The 21,145-nt window shown below is 40.6% G+C and overlaps 2 protein-coding genes across 2 annotated transcripts; one reads left to right on the top strand and one right to left on the bottom strand.

Moving 5' to 3' along the window:
- Positions 1-2,046: 2,046 nt before the first annotated feature.
- Positions 2,047-18,377, top strand: LOC308284395 (tetratricopeptide repeat protein 39A). The gene is made up of 18 exons (XM_080724999.1): positions 2,047-2,272; positions 3,282-3,386; positions 5,477-5,608; positions 9,497-9,555; positions 9,954-10,021; positions 10,517-10,581; positions 10,877-10,976; positions 11,081-11,146; positions 11,810-11,918; positions 12,909-12,976; positions 14,068-14,127; positions 14,429-14,590; positions 15,353-15,444; positions 15,554-15,674; positions 15,761-15,872; positions 16,127-16,241; positions 17,407-17,523; positions 17,972-18,377. The coding sequence occupies exons 1-18, from the start codon at positions 2,238-2,240 to the stop codon at positions 18,081-18,083; spliced, it is 1,698 nt and encodes a 565-aa protein (XP_080581125.1). The 5' UTR covers positions 2,047-2,237; the 3' UTR covers positions 18,084-18,377.
- Positions 18,378-18,385: 8 nt separating this feature from the next.
- gadd45gip1 (growth arrest and DNA-damage-inducible, gamma interacting protein 1) lies at positions 18,386-20,857 on the bottom strand (the record flags this gene model as incomplete). Its single annotated transcript, XM_080725000.1, has 2 exons — positions 18,386-19,623; positions 20,457-20,857. The coding sequence occupies 2 exons, from the start codon at positions 20,855-20,857 to the stop codon at positions 19,341-19,343; spliced, it is 684 nt and encodes a 227-aa protein (XP_080581126.1). The 3' UTR covers positions 18,386-19,340.
- Between the last annotated feature and the right edge of the window lie 288 nt (positions 20,858-21,145).

The raw sequence follows: 21,145 nt of genomic DNA, 5'->3' as shown, positions 1-21,145 counted from the left end.
CAGACCGTGTTTTTTCAATAACCTTTTTCTTTTATTTTATTTTATTATTTGGGAAAATGGAAAACATTAAATACAATAATATTTTATTGAAAATAAATGAAAAAAGTTATTGAAAAAACACGGTCTGCTCACGTATTAGGAGGGTATTATGAGTCACCAGAAAAAATAATGGGTGTTTTTAATGAATCTATCATGGTTAAAATGGAGTTTGAAGTTACAATGGGTGTGTATGTGGAGAGGGCCTGGGCGTGTTGGAGGTGGTAACATTTACATCAAATATCTAAATACTGAATGAAGCAAATTAAAAACTGTTCAGGGTGTTCATACAAGCCTGATTAGACGGAAAAAAAAGTTTTGAAAGTGTTATATCCCTTTAAATGTAAAGAACAAGAAATAAGTACACTTGGTGACTCGTGGTCTGTTTTTTTCCCCACGGTTGGAGTGCTTTTTTTAAATGTAAAATACAACACTTTGTGGGAACATTTGAGTGAAAATACTGTAGTAGGCTACTGTAGTACTTACAGCCTCCTTAACAGTATATGTCATGACAAGAAGATCAAAAGAGTCAAGGGGGGAAAACCCCATGCTCTTATCTGTAAATGGTCACTGATTCACTGGTTTGAGTAAATAGTTAAATATTCTATGGATAGCTATTAGCTACTGTTCACTGGCAGGGGCGTCACAAGGGGTAGGAAAGTGGGACTGAGTTACTAGGGCCCAAGTTGGAGGGGCCCTAGTAACTTTAGCTCGGTGCCGCGCTGTGAGCTTGTATATCTGCTATTTTTGAAAAGTCGTGAAAATGTGTGCAAATCTTTGAATATATGTATTTTTTTAAGCGGACATTTGTAACTCAAATTTTGCTTCTGGGGTGTCCCTGGAACTAAATATTTTGAGATGGGGGTCCCCGTGGCTAAATACATATAATTTTGGGGGTCCTTCACATGAAAAAGTTTGAGCATCACTGACATGGAAACATAGGTTTCTTGCACACATTTTCACAATTTTTCAAAAATAGCAGATCTACAAGCTCGCAGCGCGGCACTCGGTGCCGCGCTGTGAGCTTGTATATCAGCTATTTTTCAATAGTTCAACATTCATGGGGGGCCCACAGTGAATCCTTGTACCCAGATCCCAGAATTTGGTGTGACGCCCCTGTTCACTGGCATGAAATAATGGGAGTGCTCAGTTCAGGCTCCATAAAAGCTTTGTAGGTCTTTGCGAAACTTCTTTCATGAGTATTTACTTTTAGGGTTCTCCTTATTTGTTCTTTACCAGGTCAGAAGGTGTACATGTGTGACAGAGACAGAGAAGGCTGTGGCCCCTCATTTAAAGTGATATATTTTATTTTAAATCTCTTTAGTAAATAGGGAAACATTGTCAGGTCCGGATACCAATTTCACAAGGGAACTCAACTCATACAAGATAGATGATAATCAAGTAAAATTTTATGAGCGGATAATATTACAATTGGAACATAAAAAGCCAGTAAATGATCTTCTTGGGGTTCTCAATTAAATTTGTAATATACCTGAAAATGTATTTTCTGTTGACTAAGGAGCTGGAATGACGTCTTTAAAGCACCTTTAGCCTCCACAGGAGGAGTGTTTACTTTACACAGAAGGCATGCAACATGGCGCAGCTTCAACGCCCTCTGGTGGACACATTTGTAGCTACATTCTTAATGACAGCCTCGAGGGTTTTAGGATGAACGGTGATGAATGATGATAAGAAGAAACCCAGTCAGTGCTTATTATTAAAGTGTAGAACTAGAAAGTAAGAAACTATTGCAGGTTTACATCCCAGAAATAGAAGCGAGATCGGACACTTGATTAAAGTTTTGTGTCTAGTAGGCTACACAGTATAGGCTATCACGTGTGGACTGGACACGTTAATGCACCTCATCAAAGTGTGGCAGACAGACGAGACTCTAGTGTGCATGCGTGGCACTGAGTCAGTGTTGCTAAGGAGGAGTCAGTCAGACAGATCAGAGTTTCACTTCCACTTGTGAGTGTGTACAACACTCCACTTCAAGCGCTTTACCTTTGGAGTACCTCAAGTTCAAATCGAATAAGCTGCAGTAATCAAAGGTTCCATTTAGGCGACTTTGTGCAAACGGTTCGCATTAATCCAGAGCAGGCGTGTAGGTTTGCAAATAGATTTTTTCCCCTCCACCTTCCTGCAAGTGGCTCGCATAACTTTTTTCCCAGGTGTTTGGGCACGCTGCCCGGAGCTAGAACATGTCCAATGGGAAACAAACAAGTGCGACAGAAAGGTAAGTTAACGCTTTGCTGTCAGCCTGTCACACTAAAACATTCATTTCCACTCTAAAACTGTTTCTCGACTTTCGTTCCGGTGTGCTGTCATTGTCAAAATTCAATGTATTTAGTTGATGAAAATAATAATAGGCTAATAATAATAATAACAGTAGGCCTAATAAACATTTAATTAACTAAATACATTTCATAAATATAATGATGTTCAACTTGGGGGAGCTTGACATTTTAAGTTTTAGAAAATAGCCGAATCACCCAAGAAAACCCTTATTTCCTTTTTCTACAATGATCTTGCGCTTTTCTCTTCCTTGTGACAAAAACAGGTTGGTTTTCATTCATGAAACAGCTGCAGTGAGAAAAGGACTTGTTGTTAACAAGTGATCAGATAAGAAACGTATATTTTTGTATTTCATAGCCTAAGATCGATGCCCACAATCTGGATTCAGAAAGCACTATATTCTAGCCTACATGATGATGGGGCTGCTTTGGTCTGTTACTTTGCATAAGCTAAAATGTAACTTATTTGGATTTGGCCTATGTGACATTAGGCAAACACTAAGGTGCTTTTGTAGATCAATAACTAACAGTGAATTATCTGTTCTTCACTGGACATGACAGATAGATTCTGTTACCAATTTCCATAACTGTGCACATGCTCATATGAGTGTTTACTCTGCAGCAGCCAGGCAAGGTTACCTCACCTGTGAGATCAGCCCCCCCACCCTACCCCAGGCGGTGTCTACAGTAGCCTAGATGTTTGCACACGTGTAGGTTAGAATGGCAGAGTAACACAGAATATGAATAATGGTTGATGTAACAAGGCAAAGACATTTGAATCGTATTATTGAAGTTGCAACTTTGCCTGCGTTCACAAGTTTGTGTGTGTGTGTGTGTGTGTGTGTGTGTGTGTGTGTGTGTGTGTGTGTGTGTGTGTGTGTGTGTGTGTGTGTGTGTGTGTGTGTGTGTGTGTGTGTGTGTGTGTGTGTGTGTGTGTGTGCGTGCGATCAGCTCCTCACAGATGACCCTGAACGAATATTTGGATGAGTGCATGGAGGCTCTGGACCTCTTCCTCAACAACCACTTCAATGAGAGCCTAGAGAGACTTCGGCCACGGTAATGATTATGTGCTGAACAATGGGCCACTGGGTTTTGATAGCTATACACCAACTCATATCCCTTAGTCCAGTGGTTCTCAAACTTTCTAATTACAACGTCTCCCATTAACTCTCACAGTGTACAAATGGAACCAAATAAACCCTTCAGGGTTCATTTGGTTCAATATGTACACTGTCAGAGTTACAGACTTGGATGGGTCAATTAGACCCCCCTAAAGGAACCCACAGAGTCCCTGGAATCCACTTTGAGAACCACTGCCTTAAATTCTGATTCTGACCTACAGTAGTGTAGGCACACACACACACACACACACACACACACACACGCACACACACACACACACACACACACACACACACACACACACACACACACACACACACACACACACACACACACACACACACACACACACACACAGATAGATAGATAGATACTCAACCAACCTCATGTAGTTTCTTGTGTTATCCAATTTTTGTTTCTGTAGTGTATTATATTTGTTTAATCCTTTTCTGTACGTACACAGGTTATTATGATGTCAGCACTTTTGGGCCCAAGGTGTTTAATAATAGTGTAAATAGTGAATTGCACTGGTGTTTCCTTCTTTTCCTCTCTAATTAGTTGTCACTCACAATGAATATGATGTTGTCAGATGCTTCTTTTCATCTGACACTATAAGTGAAGCGCGTAATGCGTCCAGGGACCCCAGTCTAGCTTTACCCCTGCACCACTCGGATGCCCCAAGGTGCAACACTTTCTGTCAGATTAGGTGTGATAGGCCAATGGGGTGTTCATTTCCTGTCAGCCGAAGCGTCATGCCAGTCCTAGTGAAAACAGCAGATCTACAAGCACACAATGCCTCGCATTGCAAGGCGTTGTGTGCTTGCAAAACACGCGTTGTGTGCTTGTAGATCGGCTGTTTTCACTAGTTTTGTGCGACAGTCTTTACCAAAAGACGTACACATTTGAAACATTTGAAACTGCCGTCACGGCACCCCAGGGTGCCCTGTCACCCACTTTGAAAACCCCTGCTCTATGAAAATACAGCACAATTTCCTGTCAACTGAGGCATGATAGGTCAGTCCTCGCGGATCTGAAGTATTTCCTGTCAGTCGTTGATGTGATAGGCCAGTCTACCAGGATATGACGTCCTGCACTTCCTGTCAGCCAAGGTATTATGGTAGGCCAGTTCCTCCAGGATATGAAGTGTTTGCAGAAGCTGACGCCCAAAGCTCAACACCAGCAGAGGCGGAGGGGGGGGGGGAGTCCTGGAAAACAAACAGCAGGCTGGGTGGGAGGGAGGAGGAGTTACAGATAGTGAGAATAATGACAACGAGATAGCTGGTGTATGTAGTACACATATCTTTTTGCAAGCAGAAATATATATTTAAAATCACACCCGAACTTCACACTAGAAAAATCTCCTGAAGAAACAGTGTGAGTTAGAGTAGGTACAGTATGATGATGATGTATGATGACGATGATGTATAGACCCACATGATGTCACAGGGGGTTGGAAAAATAAATAATAGTGAAGATAACATGAAGATAACATACAAAGTTTGCTTTGAACTACCTGTCCTCTCTTGGCCCTCCTACTCCCCATGAAGATAACATAGTGGTCTCACTACTCGGACATATGTGCTCAACATTTTATTGTCCAATTAGAAATGGGAAAATTACAGACCTCTTCATTGTGCAATTTTCTCCATTTCTATGTAATAGAGAAATCAAATACTTATTCCCACATGGATGTACACACAAAGTCATATATTGGAGCGGCTAGCACCGCTCAATAATACATGTATAATAGAGGGTATGCGCGTGACATCATCATCATACACAGAAGTTATCTGGGAATGCCTACTGAGTGGCAAAAAACGACTTTCTGGCCTTGACAGCCCTTACATCCAAACAGAAAAGTCCTGTCTGATTGTGTTAAACAACGTTAAACTCACTTTGCCACTCTATTTGCCATTCACTTTCATATGTATACCCTCTAGTCTATTGTAATACAGTTGCACTCTCTCTTTCTCTCCTGTATTTTACATTTGTATGATGTTAGCCTTTTTTCATTTCCCATCCAGGGTGAAGGAGAGTATGTACCATGCTCTTATCTATGCCACGATCCTGGAAATGCAGGCCATGATGACTTTCCAGCATGATGACATCACCAGTGCAGGAAGCACCATGAAGACTGCCCAAGACGTCTGTCAGAGGTCAGTTGCTGCATGCTGAGGGTGGCAGTACAATGCCTAAATGACCAGATCTCATCTGATCAAAGATATTTGTTTTTCAAATGGGTTTTCTTAAACAGCCCATACGTAAAAATTGCCCTGAATGTTGGCTGCTTTTATAGTAAGTTTCCATACATAGTATCAGCTTGCCTCATCTCTTTAGGCCTAGTACACACTGCACAATATTTGCTCTAATTATGCTCTAACGCCGACCATTTTTGGCACTCGCCGACAAAACCCCCGATCTGACGCAAGATCTGGCTTTGCTCGCCGAGGTTTTGCTTGCTGTGTGTGAAAGGCTCTGCGAGAAGTTCCTTGCACGATTCCAGCGCTTGCAGAGGCCTTCCAGAGCGTTTCTCTAGATATCTGGCAGGTTTGATATTTGGCTCTGACGCAGACAGGGCCTGTGATAAGCACTGCGAGAAGCGAGCATCAGTTTCAACCAATGAGAGCACAGTACCAGCCGATCCTCCCTTTCTTGGGTCCATGTGTTATTGTGATGTGCATTTTTTGTTTTCATCAAAACCAAAACAAACAGCAGAGACGATAACAGCTCGGCTCCAAAGAAAGTGACTCAGATAACCAAAAAATCGCACCTGTGCGAAGTGAGCTGTGCAAACACGACGCACGTGCATATCTCCTTGTATGGGCCGTTCTGTCCGTGGCGTTGGTTACTTTATGTTGAACTGCTTGAGAATTGGAACTGCTCATACATTCTTTGGGTGAATACACACAAAGGGAAACGTCGGTTTGTAATGCACAACACAATAAAGCATAGATGTAATCCTCAGTTTATCATTCCAACTTTATTCTCTGGTTTTAAAAACGGTTTACTGCAGCAACATGTACGGTACATCTGGCACGACACTCACACAAACTCCCAGCAGCGCACTGAGCGTGCACACTAAAACATCCATCTCAACCAATCCCTGACTCCCCAACCACTTCAAATATCTTAAAGTGTGAACCAGACTTTAATCTGTTTACTTTGACTTTCCACTGCACTGGATAGTACCCACCCCCGGAGCGGAGCTCATCGTCTTAAAGCAACGGCCAATGGGCCATCAAACTGGATGCCATCCGGTGCTAAACACTAAGCAAAATTTCTATTTTCACTTACATAGCCCAACAAAAACAATTTCTGTTAACATTAACGCAAAAAATGGCATGCAGTTCAACATTAATTGACAATTTTCTGTGGATCTGAGCAACACAAAGAGTCTTGTTACTGTACTGTTGTTTTTAGCTGCACACAGTGCAGTAGTATATCCAAAACAGTAATAATGTTTAACATCAGGGGTGAACATGGCCAAAACAAACTAGACAAAAAAGTACCCATGTTTGGCTTTCGGGCCAAAAAAGCCTTTTTATCCGATTGTTATCTGCTTTCCCATGTATTTCTGGACCAATTTTTGCAAGGCTACGCCCACATCTCAGTCCATAGATGGGGTTTGTGCGCTTGGGGAACAGCAGGAAATACGAGGAAACACGGAAAAGGATCGGATAAAAAGGTTCTTTTTAAAGAACACGGAGGGAACGGGTAATTATAGAATGCCGTACCGTGTTTAGACAGGTGTGAGACTTTATTAAGCACTTTGTTTGTGAAATCTGAATGTTGCTGTAGTTGTAGGGGGCTAAATAAGTCGCTCTGCCCGAACCCATGTAAACCCGGGAACATGACGGTCAGGGCATGGTCTCTACGACCATGCGTGAGCTACGAAGGGCTAAAATCGCTTTGGGAAACCCGGCCAATGTAATTTCCCCCCCTGACGGCCTGGTGGAGTGATTTGACCAGCCTTGATGTCTATTCCTTTATTTTTATTGTTTAAAAAAGCAAATTATGTTGATGTTGACTGCTTTGTTTCCTGGTCTAATATTTACAAAATGTTTATCTGCCAATGCTCTTCTAAAGTTATTAGTATATATTATGTATAACACCAGGATTCAAATCCTTTATTTACCGTAATTCTCTAAAGTGCTCCTGCCCTATATTTTCTCTCTCCTTGAGCAATAACATGCAAATGAAAGCCTTTATATGGTAGCGTGGCCAGATGAGACCATGTCAGAATTTGCCTGTGTTTGACTTTCGACAGACAGGGTTGGAATTTACGGTCCCACACAAGACCTTATTAATGTTTTAACTGGAATAATTGTACCTGTCTTATATGGAAAGTGTGTTGATATTATATGTAAACAGAGAGTGGCAAATGCAAAATGGCTCATCTCTCACCATCGTTTGCTTGCAATATGGAAATGTGTAATGTCAGAAAACCCGCAACATTTCATTTGTGGGGCCTTTTCCAGGCTGTGCTAGTGTTTACATACAACTGGACCAAACAAGTGGTCCAAGTGTGGTTTCATTCTCTGAGAGTGTCACAAACTGTCACAGCAATCCAGCCTAGATTTTGAGAAATCTTGTCAAGTGCAAAGAGGAAAGGCCATGGGGTACCAACATCTGTTGATTTCATCCTGTACCCTTTACCACTGGTAATCCAGCCAGTAGTCTTCGAGATACAGTATCTTGTTGAAGACCAAAATGTTGCCTGAACCAGACAGAACCAACATATCCATCCTTGGAGCACCAATGCTAGCAAGGCTAAAAACAGACCTACTGAAATTCTCAGGTTGCTTTTTCACGATTGTTAACACACAAAAATCTAAAATTCGGCACAATTGTCACAACCTTAACTTGATGTACCTATAGCTTGACCCGATTTGGCACTACTTCATATTCCCTTTTCTGCATTAGACTCAGATTTTCCTTCTTTACACACTGATATCAATTACACATCACCTTATTGTCTACTTCTATACAATACACAACACAATGTTCGGTTGTTGCACACACTTCTCACGTAAAATCTCAAAGCATCAACCTAAACACACAGATGTAAATTACTGGTATAAATCACCTTGTTGTCGAAACACTACACACAATGTTCAGTTGTTGCATACACTTCTCACATAAAATCTCAAAGTATCAACCTACAACACACAACTATTCAAAACTCTACACATTCTGGTCTGATCATGTCAATTACACATCACCTCGTTGTCTAAACACTAGTATACACAATGTTCAGTTGTTGCACAACTGAACGCAACAACTGAACATTGAGACAGGAACTGGAGGCAGAGATGGGCACAAAATACAAAAATAAAAAATAAATAAATACAAAGATACAAATACCAGGATATTGTCACCAGGACAGTATCTTGGTGATAGTATCCTGTTCAGCATTAGACCAAGTACTGACCAAGTATTTCTTTGTATGTTGTGCCCATCTCTGACCGGAGGCATGATGCCCAAATAAAACTTTTTGGATGCATATTTGTGTGCTGTTTTATGTTTGACTAGTAAAAAAGTAAGCCTACACTGAGTGATTTTACAAAAGAAGAAATGGCTAATTCTCCAGAGTCATTGTCATTCATATGGTGTGTTCCATTTTGACGATTGTGTTTTAAATTTTGCACTGCAGTGTGTTGTAAATGATTGGTAGTGTGCAGCAAATGCTTAGTTGTGTGTACTGAATGAATGGTATGTGTTAAGTGATTTGATGGCCATGAGTTCCATTTTGTGAACACAGTTAAGTGATTTGATGGCCATGAGTAATCTTTCGGAAGGGAGTGTGAGGTTTAGTATTTTGTGTGTGAGGTTTTCAATGTTGTGTGTGCAGTTTTGAGAAAGCCGTTATTGTATTGAGAAATGTGTGTTAACAATCGTGGAAAAACTGTAATTGAACCACATGGAACAGTCATTGGTTCTCTTGTTATATAGTAGACCTATGTTGTGTTACGTCTGTTGATAATTGAAATGATGTAATGTGATAGTTATGATAATTACATTGTGGCTCTATTGCTATGTTTCAGGTTTAGACGGAAGTCCTCGGGTTTGGGTCACAAGTCATCTGGAGAGACACTCACAGAAGGTAAGGATCCAGCGTCCCATACACCATTATACAGCTGCGCACACACAATCACACATAAATAAGCAAACTTCACACACATACTGTATGTATATTTGCACAGTTATTAAGGCAGGACATACGACATACAGTACACACAGCACCTTGCACACCTCACAGTGACGTATTTAAACATCCCGCACACAGGCACCTTTCACTTTATAATGTAATTGTACACATAAACACATACTGATAAATGTACACCCTTATAAATGTGTACACCTGTACAGATGTAAAAGAAATTAATATCGACTGTTGAAAATGACGTGTGTGTGTGTGTGTGTGTGTGTGTGTGTGTGTGTGTGTGTGTGTGTGTGTGTGTGTGCGTGTGCGTGTGCGTGTGTGTTTGTGTGTGGTTGCAGAGCAGCTCCATGCTGAAGTGTGTTATGCAGAGTGCCAACTCCAAAGAGCTGCTCTCACATTCCTACAGGTTCAGTGACATACTTTACTTCCTCATACCAATACAGAGTTGTATGTCCCCTCTATTCTTCCTCATACCAATACAGAGCTGTATGTCCCCTCTATTATCCAAGTGTTATGATGTTTGTTGGAGATATAACAATTTTAATCTCTTTCAACTGTTTCTACATTTGTGTAATTGAACCCCATGAACCTTAGCGTCCCTCTTCTGGGCTTGTCATAATAGGTGAACATTTGCCAAAAATAGGAGAACATTTGGAAGAAATAGCAGATGTAGCAGATATAACACATTGTTCATAACACATTGTAGATCAACTATTTTTGTCAAAGAGATTTGCTGTAGAGAAGAATAAATGAGGAGACAATTATAGACCCCAGGGGGACTACAGTCAATGAAGTGTATATGTATCAGGGATTAAGTGGTTAAAACTGTTAAAAATATTGCTTGGAACTAACTCTGTCTTAATTGGCTTGGTTTACTTACTTTCACTCAAATCTAATCTAGGACGAGAACATGGTGAGTTTTATCAAAGGAGGAATGAAAGTACGCAACAGTTACCTGATTTACAAGTAAGTCTTCACTTTTCAGAGCTGCTTTAGGTGGGGTCTGAAAGGTTGTGTATGTCATATTTAAGGAGAACTCACAGTATATTTATATTGAGTCATGTACATTATTTAACTTGCAAATAGCTCAAGAGACCTCCGACAGTTGTAAAAACAATAATGGCCTTTTTACAGCTTAAGTGCATGCCGTTATCTGTACAGATTTGTTTTTATTGCATAATGAGACATAATTATCCTCTATTATGCTATTATGCATAATTGTGTTTGTAAATATGTGACATAATTGCCTGTTATCACCCAGAGAACTGCATTCCTATGTCCAGTCCCTCAACTCTCTCAAAGGACCCAGCCACATTCAGTTGGAGGGAGGAATCTCATTTGGAATTGGAGCATTTAATTTGGTACATCCCACAAGCATCCCAGTGTTCCACTAATTGGCTTGATGTTTTCTGCAATGACCAGTTCGTATCACAAAGAGCTTGACTTTCAGTTGTACTTCTTTCAGGCTCTCTCCCTATTTCCTCCACGGATACTCAAACTGTTAGAATTTGCGGGCTTTTCTGGAGACAAGGTATGATGTGAATAAATACTTTCTGTACCTCCCACATCATCACCACAGTATGTCATTCTCCCTCAGGCTTAAAGCCCATCGCACTCAAATGCGCTAGGGCATTCACCAAATATTAGAATATCAGAATATCAAAGTCACTATTCGACATTGTTCACCGAAGTCGAATATTCGCTTTTTTTTTCTCTTCAAAAAAATAATAATATATATATATATATATATAGGCCTATATATGGTTTATAAAGCTTGGCTAGATAGGAAGTAAGAATGCATTTTCAATGCCCCTGGTGGATGAATTTGATAACGCTCTATACCAGGGGTTCTCAAACTTTTTTAGGCCGTGACCCCCAAAATAAACATATTTGAACTGGGGTCCCCCACATTGACAAGCACTTGGAATTGTAGGTATTACATTTAATGTGACTCGGTTCCGTAGATAAATATTGTGAAAATAGCAGATCTACATGCTCACAACGCCTCATGTGAGCATGTAGATCGTCTATTTTCACAATGTTCGCCTCTTGCTTACTTAATGTTTGGCCAGTTTGGCGAGTCCTGTCGAATATTCGACTATTCGAATACTTTGAGGTCGAAAAATTTGAATACTAAAAATCACTCTTCGTGAATGCCCTAAAATGCGCGTTGCATGTTTGTGTCCTGTTTTAGGAATATGGCCTGTCTCAACTGCATGATGGTGCGATAGGGACGAACCTGCGCTCCATGCTGTGTGTCCTGCTATTGCTCTGCTACTACACCTTCCTTAGTTTCATACTAGGTACTAACTACTGTATGCTGAATGGGTGTATGCCAGCCACCATGGGTGAGATGCTATGGATCATTAGCCAGAGTAGGCCCATGAATTACAACCATGGTCATTTATTCGATCACGTCACTGTGCTATAATTCTCTACAAATCACATGCGATTCATGTGGTCTAGAAACCAGGATGAAAGAAAATGTTATAGGTCTCATAAACAAAAAGTATTCTACCCCGTGGCAGGTAGGTATTACTGTCATATCTATGACAAACCATTAAGAAGTATTTTGCATTCTCAGTGAGCATTTGGCCTGTTTAATTTGTAAGGTGAAAGATGTGTACAGTGAGTCTGGTGTTTGGTGCAAGAACTAAAAAGTCAGCTGAAACCTTACATGGACGATGACATCCTTTTTCATTTAAAAGCTGACAACTGAGAACCACATTAGTGCATGAGCATTTAAATGGACTACACTAAATGCAAGCCGTAAGTGTAGGCATTTAGAGCTACAGTGTAGCCTCTTTGAATGTTGTTATTGTATTTCATTTCACTTATTAAAAAATCAGACCTGACAGCTGATTACAGCTGGGGCGTATTACTCCTGCATGAACTAACGCGATGCTTCATTAATTTCGGTAGATTCCACAGAATCTTCAAAACACACAAGTCTATTAAAAGCATATTGATATCAACCTAACCTCAAATTAATAGCATCACAATTGCAGCTTTTTATATGCTTGTTTATAAAGGAACTGCATTACTGTGTATACGTGTGTGTGTGTGTGTGTGTGTGTGTGTGTGTGTGTGTGTGTGTGTGTGTGTGTGTGTGTGTGTGTGTGTGTGTGTGTGTGTGTGTGTGTGTGTGTGTGTGTGTGTGTGTGTGTGTGTGTGTGTGTGTGTGTGTGTGTAAATATTTATTTATTGAAGATGCATATTACATTTTTTAGGGCACTCATTGCTTTTATGCACTGACTACAGTATGCAGTTCATCCTTCTTTTCCTTCTCTTAGGGACGGGGGAGGCAGACGTCTCTGATGCTGAGGAGTTGCTGAAACCTTTCAGGCTCCGCTACCCACGGGTGAGTGAGTGGCACTTTTTAATCACCCCCTTGTGTGCTCTCACAATCTTTCTGTGTCACTCCTTTACCCCAACACGAACCCTATTTGTAGCTTATATCCACAGTCCTTCCATTCCATAAATCCTTCCATCCACCCACGGTCTCACACTCCGCTCATTAGTACTGACTCACCCTCCGTTTCTCCTGTTTGCATACTTGCATTCTTTACATCCTTAAGTCTTATTTTTAGGGCATGGCTTCTGAGGGGGGCATCTAGAAAAGCATTTCCGTGTCTGTCTGTCTGTGCCTAATCTTGTCAACCACTGTGCCGAGCAGAGCCAGATTCTTGTGCACAAAGCCAGTAGGACAAGGAAGACTGAATGCAGTACATACTGTACCTTCTGATGTAGAAGTTTAAGTTACGATCTTATAATGACGCCTATTGGGGAACCCTGCCCTAGAGCTTAGACCATTGCCCCATAGCTGCCATCTAAAGAGAGAAAACAAGCATCTTCACTCAGAAAGATTTTGTCTGGTATTTCAGTACACTTATTCACACAAAGCTTCACTCAATGCACTCAATGCTTAGCCTGACACTCAGCCTGAATTGACATTTCGTTTCACTCCATTATTCAAATTTAAAGGGGTGTGGCTAGCGATTCAGGTCTGGAACCAGGCTACTCAATGCTCACTCTCGTCATCATTGAGGAACGCTGACTAAACCATACATTTTCATACTATATCAAACTATTCTTCGGTTGTCTTCCACTTGCATACCTTCCGTCTATCACTCCTTCTGTTCTCTGCTGCTGTCATTATCCCTTTTCCCACTCCACCTTGGACATACAGTACATGCATGCCAGCCCAGCCCACAGAGCAAACTTGCACAAGGAAACAATGTCTTGACTAAATACCGTCACATCTGATAGGTGTATAGTATGGGTGTTTGTTGATATACAAAACACGCTTGGTTGGCATGTGATGGCTGACATACTGTACCTACAATGATCCTTTCTTCTTTGACAGCTTTTGTTTGTTACAGTCAATTTTGACTAATCATCACTGCAAATGTATGACTAAATATTGTATCTTATCTTTCCTCTTCTGTCCAGGGAGCAATATTTCTCTTCTTTGCAGGCAGAACTGAAGAGATCAAAGGCAATATAGATGAAGTAAGATGCACAGCTCTATATCAAATAAACCCATAAATGGAAATATTAAAGTGTGTGGGTGTGGGTGTGCGTGCATGTGCATGTGCGAGCGAGCGAGCGAGCGAGCGAGGGAGATACTATAGATATATAGACATAAAATCCCAGAATTCAATGTCATGTCCACAAGAAAGTTACAATGCTAGGCTAAATGTGGTTCAGCCACAGATAAACACATTGCTGTCTTTTCTCATTAAACTCTGCCAAGTCTGGAGAGCTTTGATGCTAAAAGGGTGTAATGGGTGTAATGTTGCTGTGCCACCAGGCAGTGGCACTGTTTGAGGACGGCTGCAAGGCTCAGCAGGTATGGAAGCAGTTCCACCACATGTGCTACTGGGAGCTGATGTGGTGTTTCACCTACAAGCGAGTGTGGAAGATGGCCTACTTCTACGCAGACCTTCTGAGCCAGGAAAGCCGTTGGTCCAAGGTACAGAGGACATTACTAAGTACAGAGTATGTTATTACATTAACTATCAGCCCTGGTGTCGGGTAGGACACCGACAATATCAATAACGTTATTTAAAGCAAATGGAGCATCTGATTGGACACACGCTTATTTCCTCGTTTGTAAATAAAAATCCCACATTCTCTTGAATATACTCCATATGATTGCTGAGGTGCAAACATTTTTCCAAAGTTTTGCAAACTACTCAGAAAGTATTCAATCAATCAATCAATCAATTATTTTGAGCAATGCTATTCTATTTTAAGTCAATGTTATCTATTCTGCTGTTCCTAGTCACCGGTTTGCCACAGAAGCTTGCACCTTACCATGGGATAGCGAAAATACACATGGAATACATCCTCACACATTGTAAACACATCGGGAGGCCTAGAGCAGTAGCCTAATGTTGAATCCTTAAACAAATGAAAAACTGAAAAACAACCAAACTACTGGCACTGTGTATTTAATATTGTGCTATGAATTCTTTTAGCACAATATATATTTGTGTGTGTGTGTGTGTGTGTGTGTGTGTGTGTGTGTGTGTGTGTGTGTGTGTGTGTGTGTGTGTGTGTGTGTGTGTGTGTGTGTGTGTGTGTGTGTGTGTGTGTGTGTGTGTGTGTGTGTGTGTGTGTGTGTGTGTGTGTGTGTGTGTGTGTGTGTGTGTGTGTGTGTGTGTGTGTGTGTAATATACATTTTTATTTATCTTTTTCTCCAATGACATAAAACTAAATGTTTGTTTGTCAGGCCATGTATGTATACATGAAGGCTGCTTGCCTCAGCATGCTGCCTAAGGAAGAGGCCAGGCCTTTCGGGGAAGATGAAGTGGACCTCTTTCGGTAAGCGCACAGACAACCGATCTACGAAAGTTGAAAATCTATTTTAAAGTAAAAATATTAACCATCCTTTGCTTGTTGCTTTCTCATTATTAATTGCTGGGGCCTTCAGACAGGTGCCCACCTTCAAGCAGAAGATAGCAGGAAAGTCTCCCCCAACTGAGAAATTTGCTATCCGTAAGGCCAGGCGTTACAAGGCCTCCCACCTAGTCAGGCTACCAGTGCCGGTGTTGGTAAGTAGATAGACAGACAGACTCACTCTCTCTGTGCAACAGTATGTGACTTTAACAGTATTTCTACCTATACTGTACTCTTGTAGGAGATGATGTACATGTGGAATGGCTTCACTGTGATCAGCAAGCGGCCAGAGTTGACAGATGGGATGTTGCAGACGTTACTGGAGGCAGAGCGCACCCTGCTGGAGTCTCCGGGTAAACGATGCTGTTATGTATCTAACTAACATAACTTAATGGCTAGTGGATTTTATACTGTCGGATCCTCTGCGATGTACGCCATGTGATTGGTGAGAGGCAATCATAATAATAATCTTTATTGTCCCCGAAGGGAAATTTGTCTTCACAAGTCTGTTCAAACAAAAAACGACACAAAACATGGAAGATGAGTGTCATGGTCTTGCAGCAATGCCTAAATTAGCCATAATGCTTATAGTCCTTTTACTCAGCAGAAAATGAATATTCGGTGGATGACCGTTGTCTGATCTACCTACTGAAGGGTTTGTGTCTGAAGAATCAGCATCAGGTCCAGGCCGCTGAGGAATGTTTTAACAAGGTTTATAGCAGGTGAGCTCATGGGGATCCATTTAAATGAATGTTTACTACATTACATTACAGTGCCTTCAACGGGCAAGTAGCTCAAGCTGTTGTCAAAGATCCAGTCATTTTCAATTGTTGATCAATGACTATTGTTGACTAGGATTGTTGTGTTTTTGCAAAAGCTGGAATGAACTGGCTGGCAGCTGTACTTGTACCCTTATTATTTTACATCTAGTTCAAATAAGATTCTTGCTTCGTGGTTGAAGATAGTAGACTGGGAGAGATCTTCTAATTCTATCTTTATTCAAACATTACTTACATTTCACAATACTTTAAGCAACTATTCAAAAATGTCTTTAAGCTTCAAGCATTCTTTATCTTGGCTTTAAACAACTCTCTGTGGGATATAGTATGCAATGTTTACAAAAATAAAAACTCACCCATCAGGTCATAGTTGAAGTTAAGGTAAGGTAAAGCTTTGATGTCCCTGAGGGGCAATTTTCTTTAGATAGTAGTTCAACTCAAATGCATACAATATCATGCACACACGCATAATAATCCATAATTCCATATCTCCCATAAAGTTCCACATCTCGCCTTAAAGTTAAAGCTCCAAACAGCCCAGAATAAACTAATTAGGGTCGTGCTTGGTCATCCTCCTCGGGCACACCTTACCGATCATCACCACGAAAGCGTGGGGTGGCTCAAAGTAGCTGACAGAGTACAACATCTTGCAATGGGCCTGGTGTACAAGCTTATTTCCTGTGGAAATAAGCCTTGGCTTTCTAGGATCTCCTTTTAGTTGACCTTTTAGTTGTACCAGTGATTTGTATTGTTATGAAACTGTACTTTTTTTCTATTGCAAATTCTAATAAATTCTTCAATCAATCAATCAAACCCACACTGCTGAAGTGGAAATATGCATGCAGTGCCACTGTTGGATATCTTGAAATGACAAACCATGCTGAAGTCAAATACTATGTCTTTTGTGATATGAGAATAGCCTCAATTCAAATAAATCGTAAGAAACCTAGACATGGTTACTATGTAATTACTTATGAATCTATCCCAGAGGAAATTTATTTTTTAATGGACAAACAAAACCTTGATATATCTATATTGCTCACAACTACAGCTTAGATGTGAAACATTGTAAATTGATCATTTCCCATCCTCCTCCTGTGTCCTGAAGTCAGAAGAAGATTAAGTATGACCACTACCTGGTTCCCAACGCCCTGCTGGAGCTCAGTCTGCTGTATGTAAACCATGGCAGGAAGGAGGATGCTATCAAACTGCTGCACAAGGCTAAGTCAGTTATTTTTACAACCTTTAAATTATCACATGCAAAGTTTAAGAGACAGTTTTGTGGTGTTGTGTTTAGGATAAACTTGGGGGGGGACATCAATGAATTAAAATAAGTGTAATTGAAAGTAATATTCATATGTAACAGCAAGGTTGCACAGCAAACCCACACATATTGTAATTTTAAATAAATAGAGGTTTGGCCTGCTATGCAGTCCTCACATCTAGAGATCGGACTCACACCTGCTGACCCTCCCATTAACCAATTTTAATATAGGATTAAGTATATTATGGTTAAAGAAATAGGATCCTGTTCAGACACCATCCTTTCCTTCTAACTTGCCATGTCATGGTTGTTAAACAAAACAAAATAAACATCTGCATAAGTAAATTGCATGCTGTATCTAGCTATTGCCATGCATCATTAGTACCAATGCTTTCCTTTCTCTTTTCAGACACAACTACAAAGACTACTCTATGGAATCCCGTACTCAGTTCAGGATACATGCTGCCCTCACTAAACTCAAGGCAGATCCAGGTGACCGGGATGATGTCACTCGGCTTTAAGGAGACTCATTTCCTCATGATAGATGAGGCTGGACAGTGGACACACTGGAATCCTCCATCCACACCACTTGAAGCTCCAATATAGGCCCTGCTTTTTAGACATTACCCCCAGTGATTCAGCAATACATGTTTCTTGTCACTCTTATCTGCACTTTACAGTCAATGGCGCTGATGCATCGTTTGACAATGGTGCCACCTGTTGGAATTCACAAGACAAATGAGGGAGATGGGTATATCTACTATACTACTGTAGCACAGAAGAGTATTAATGTCATTGCCATTCATAGGTTTACATAGTTTTATTAAATAAATCAACAAAAATATATTATTTTATTTACACTGCTTTTATGGTTACACTAAAATTTGACATTATGGCTGTGATCAAAATTGAATTTGAATGACTTACCCTATCCCCATAAAATATGTAATAGATTTTATTACAGCTTAATTGGATAATTAATTATATAATGCACACACAAATGTGTGATAGAAATAAAGGTCTTGCAGAATGACTACTATGTTAATGTTCAGGTATTATCATGGAGTCTGCATGATTCAAGTATACAGAAGGAGCCACGGCAAGAGCAACTGTTCAGTTATTCTAATCTTTTGTATTCTTGCAAATTGCGTACTGTTCCCACAAGAGTCTTAGTTTTTTACAAGTTAAGACTCCCAATAAATGTTATGTTAAACCAATGATGTGGTTGTCTTCTAAATGACCCTGACACCAAGTAAGTCGTTTGTCTATTGTCTTTATTCACCACCCTCCTAAGATGAATACATTTACAAACATTTGCAAGCACTAACACCAATATAAAAAAAGAAAAGTAGACATGAGTTCTGTATAGAAGTTGTTAACAATTTTTCTTTTTACCACAAAGAATGAATATGAACCCATTGTTCATGTGGAAATGAAACAAATGTGTTTATACTTTGGATAACCAACCTGGATTAATGGGTGTTAGTTGTAACCTCCTCATAACCAAAACGGTTATGAGTTGACGATTGTCACTATACTCAGCCATAACCATTGATTTGAACATTTTGATGTGCTAGCACTCCACTGAGAAAACCATTATTAATGCGCAACTTTTTTTCTTTTCTTATTTAACCAATACTGGCAGTCATTATTTGGAGCGACATTGTTGTAAGACAAAGTATAATAAATTAGGCTTGAAGGTGCTTGCAAATATTACTTGACCACTTTTCCCACTGATAATTATTATGTACAGTTATTCAGAGCATATCAGTCCAAGACTATGAAGAAACAGAAGGCTGGATGCCTGCCTGCTCCTCTTTCAGTCTGCGTTTCAACATTTTCTTCTTTTTCTTCTCTTCCTTTTCGATTTCGGCGACCATTTCCAAGAACTTGGGGCTGCGGGGGTCTACTGCGTAGCCAAAGCGCTCCCGAGCCTCTGCCAGTAGCTTGGTACGGCGGACCTTCTCTTCTTTCAGCTTCTGTTTAGCCTCCCGCTTCTCTCTACGCCAGTCAGCGACCATCTTGGGCATCTTAGCCATGTTTTCTGCAATGAGTTTCTCCCTGCAGTGGACATGGACAGGGTTAGGACATTCATCGCTGAAATGCACACCGAGACTATAGGGGGTAGCTGCAAATGACAGATGGTTTGCATTGTGCTTCGCCATACTGCCCTCTTTGTGAGAAATACATCTTAATGTATTTAACAGCAATAATTTAATTAACAATATATTGCACTTCTACGGACAGCTTTGGTGGTCATCCCCTTTCTATTTCTTTAGATCTGTGGGTTCACAAAACTCCACCTTTGTCATAATGTAAGAGTAACTTTCTGTCAATCTCTGAAGCATTTGGATTTTTTCTTTTTCTGCATCTTGACCAGAAGAGTCTGCAGACCATGCCAGGCAGTGATTTCCCTGGCAAGTTATTTTAGGGATCGCTCCTTTAAGTCAACCCTGCGTATGTGCAATTGTGATTGCACAAATCTTTTGCACTTAGGCAGGACCCAAAACAACACACGTTGGTGCTTTTTATGAAATCCAAAGGCTTGCAGATACAAAGAGGATTACCCAAGCTGTCTGTAAAGGTGCAGTATTGCTGACTTCATCACTGTTAATAAATACAATCCGAAAGGAGTTTTATTTGCCACGAATAGGGCAGACTATGGAGGGAATTGTGCAAAGTGGCTGGCAAGATCTGTGAGGAGTGGACATTTCATAACTGACACTCAGGGGACAAAACTTCTTTACAGTACACAGATGTGTTCATTAATCAGTTGAATTTGAAAATATGTCACGTGATCATATACATTATATATAGACAGACAGACAGACATGCATTTGCTGCTACTATAGGTTAGTTACTATAGTTAGATGAACTGATCAGTGGTCACTTACTTTGCCAGACGTTTGGCCGTCTCCTCCTTTTCCTTTGCCTCTATGTTCTCCACCAGCACTTCTAAAGGAGGGTGCCACCGCTTCTCGTCCTCAATGATCGCAGCTAGCTGTGCTCCACTGGGCCACAGCGTGGCAGGATCGATCCCCGATGCAGACCCATAGCGGCCGTAGAGCTTGCGGTCACTCTTAAATGTCTTCTGCCACTCCGGTGTTTTCTCTGCCTCCTTGTCTGGAATGTATGGGTCTTTGAGATTTAGCCATAATGGTTTGGCGTTATAATTTGCGATCTGCTGTAAGGCTCCGCATTGTGAGGTAACAGGGATATTTGTTTTTATCGAACAATTCGCCTTAAATCTCCAACAAAATATTGCTGTCCTCCTACTTAGCATGGACGCCGCCATCTTTGTTGGTAAGAATGAAGGACCCTCCCAATCATAGGCGACTACTACATTGCCTGTTCAATATTGTTGAGAATAATACACAACGCTAGGAACTTTTCACATTATATCTAAACTAATGCAATACTTTCACAATGAGTAAAGCCCAAGTATTTAGTATGTACGGGTTGACTTCGTCTTGCTCTTGCCCAACCAAACGAAGTAAGTAAACAATGGACTAATTATTGCATGCAATATTTGCAAGACTAGATGTAAAACAGTTAAACCATAGCCTTTTGTTGATAACAAAAC

The sequence above is a fragment of the Nannobrachium achirus genome, assembly GCF_963921795.1.
Source record: "Nannobrachium achirus genome assembly, chromosome: 4".
Classification (NCBI taxonomy): Eukaryota; Metazoa; Chordata; class Actinopteri; order Myctophiformes; family Myctophidae; genus Nannobrachium; species Nannobrachium achirus.
This window is presented reverse-complemented; position numbering and strand designations above follow the sequence as displayed.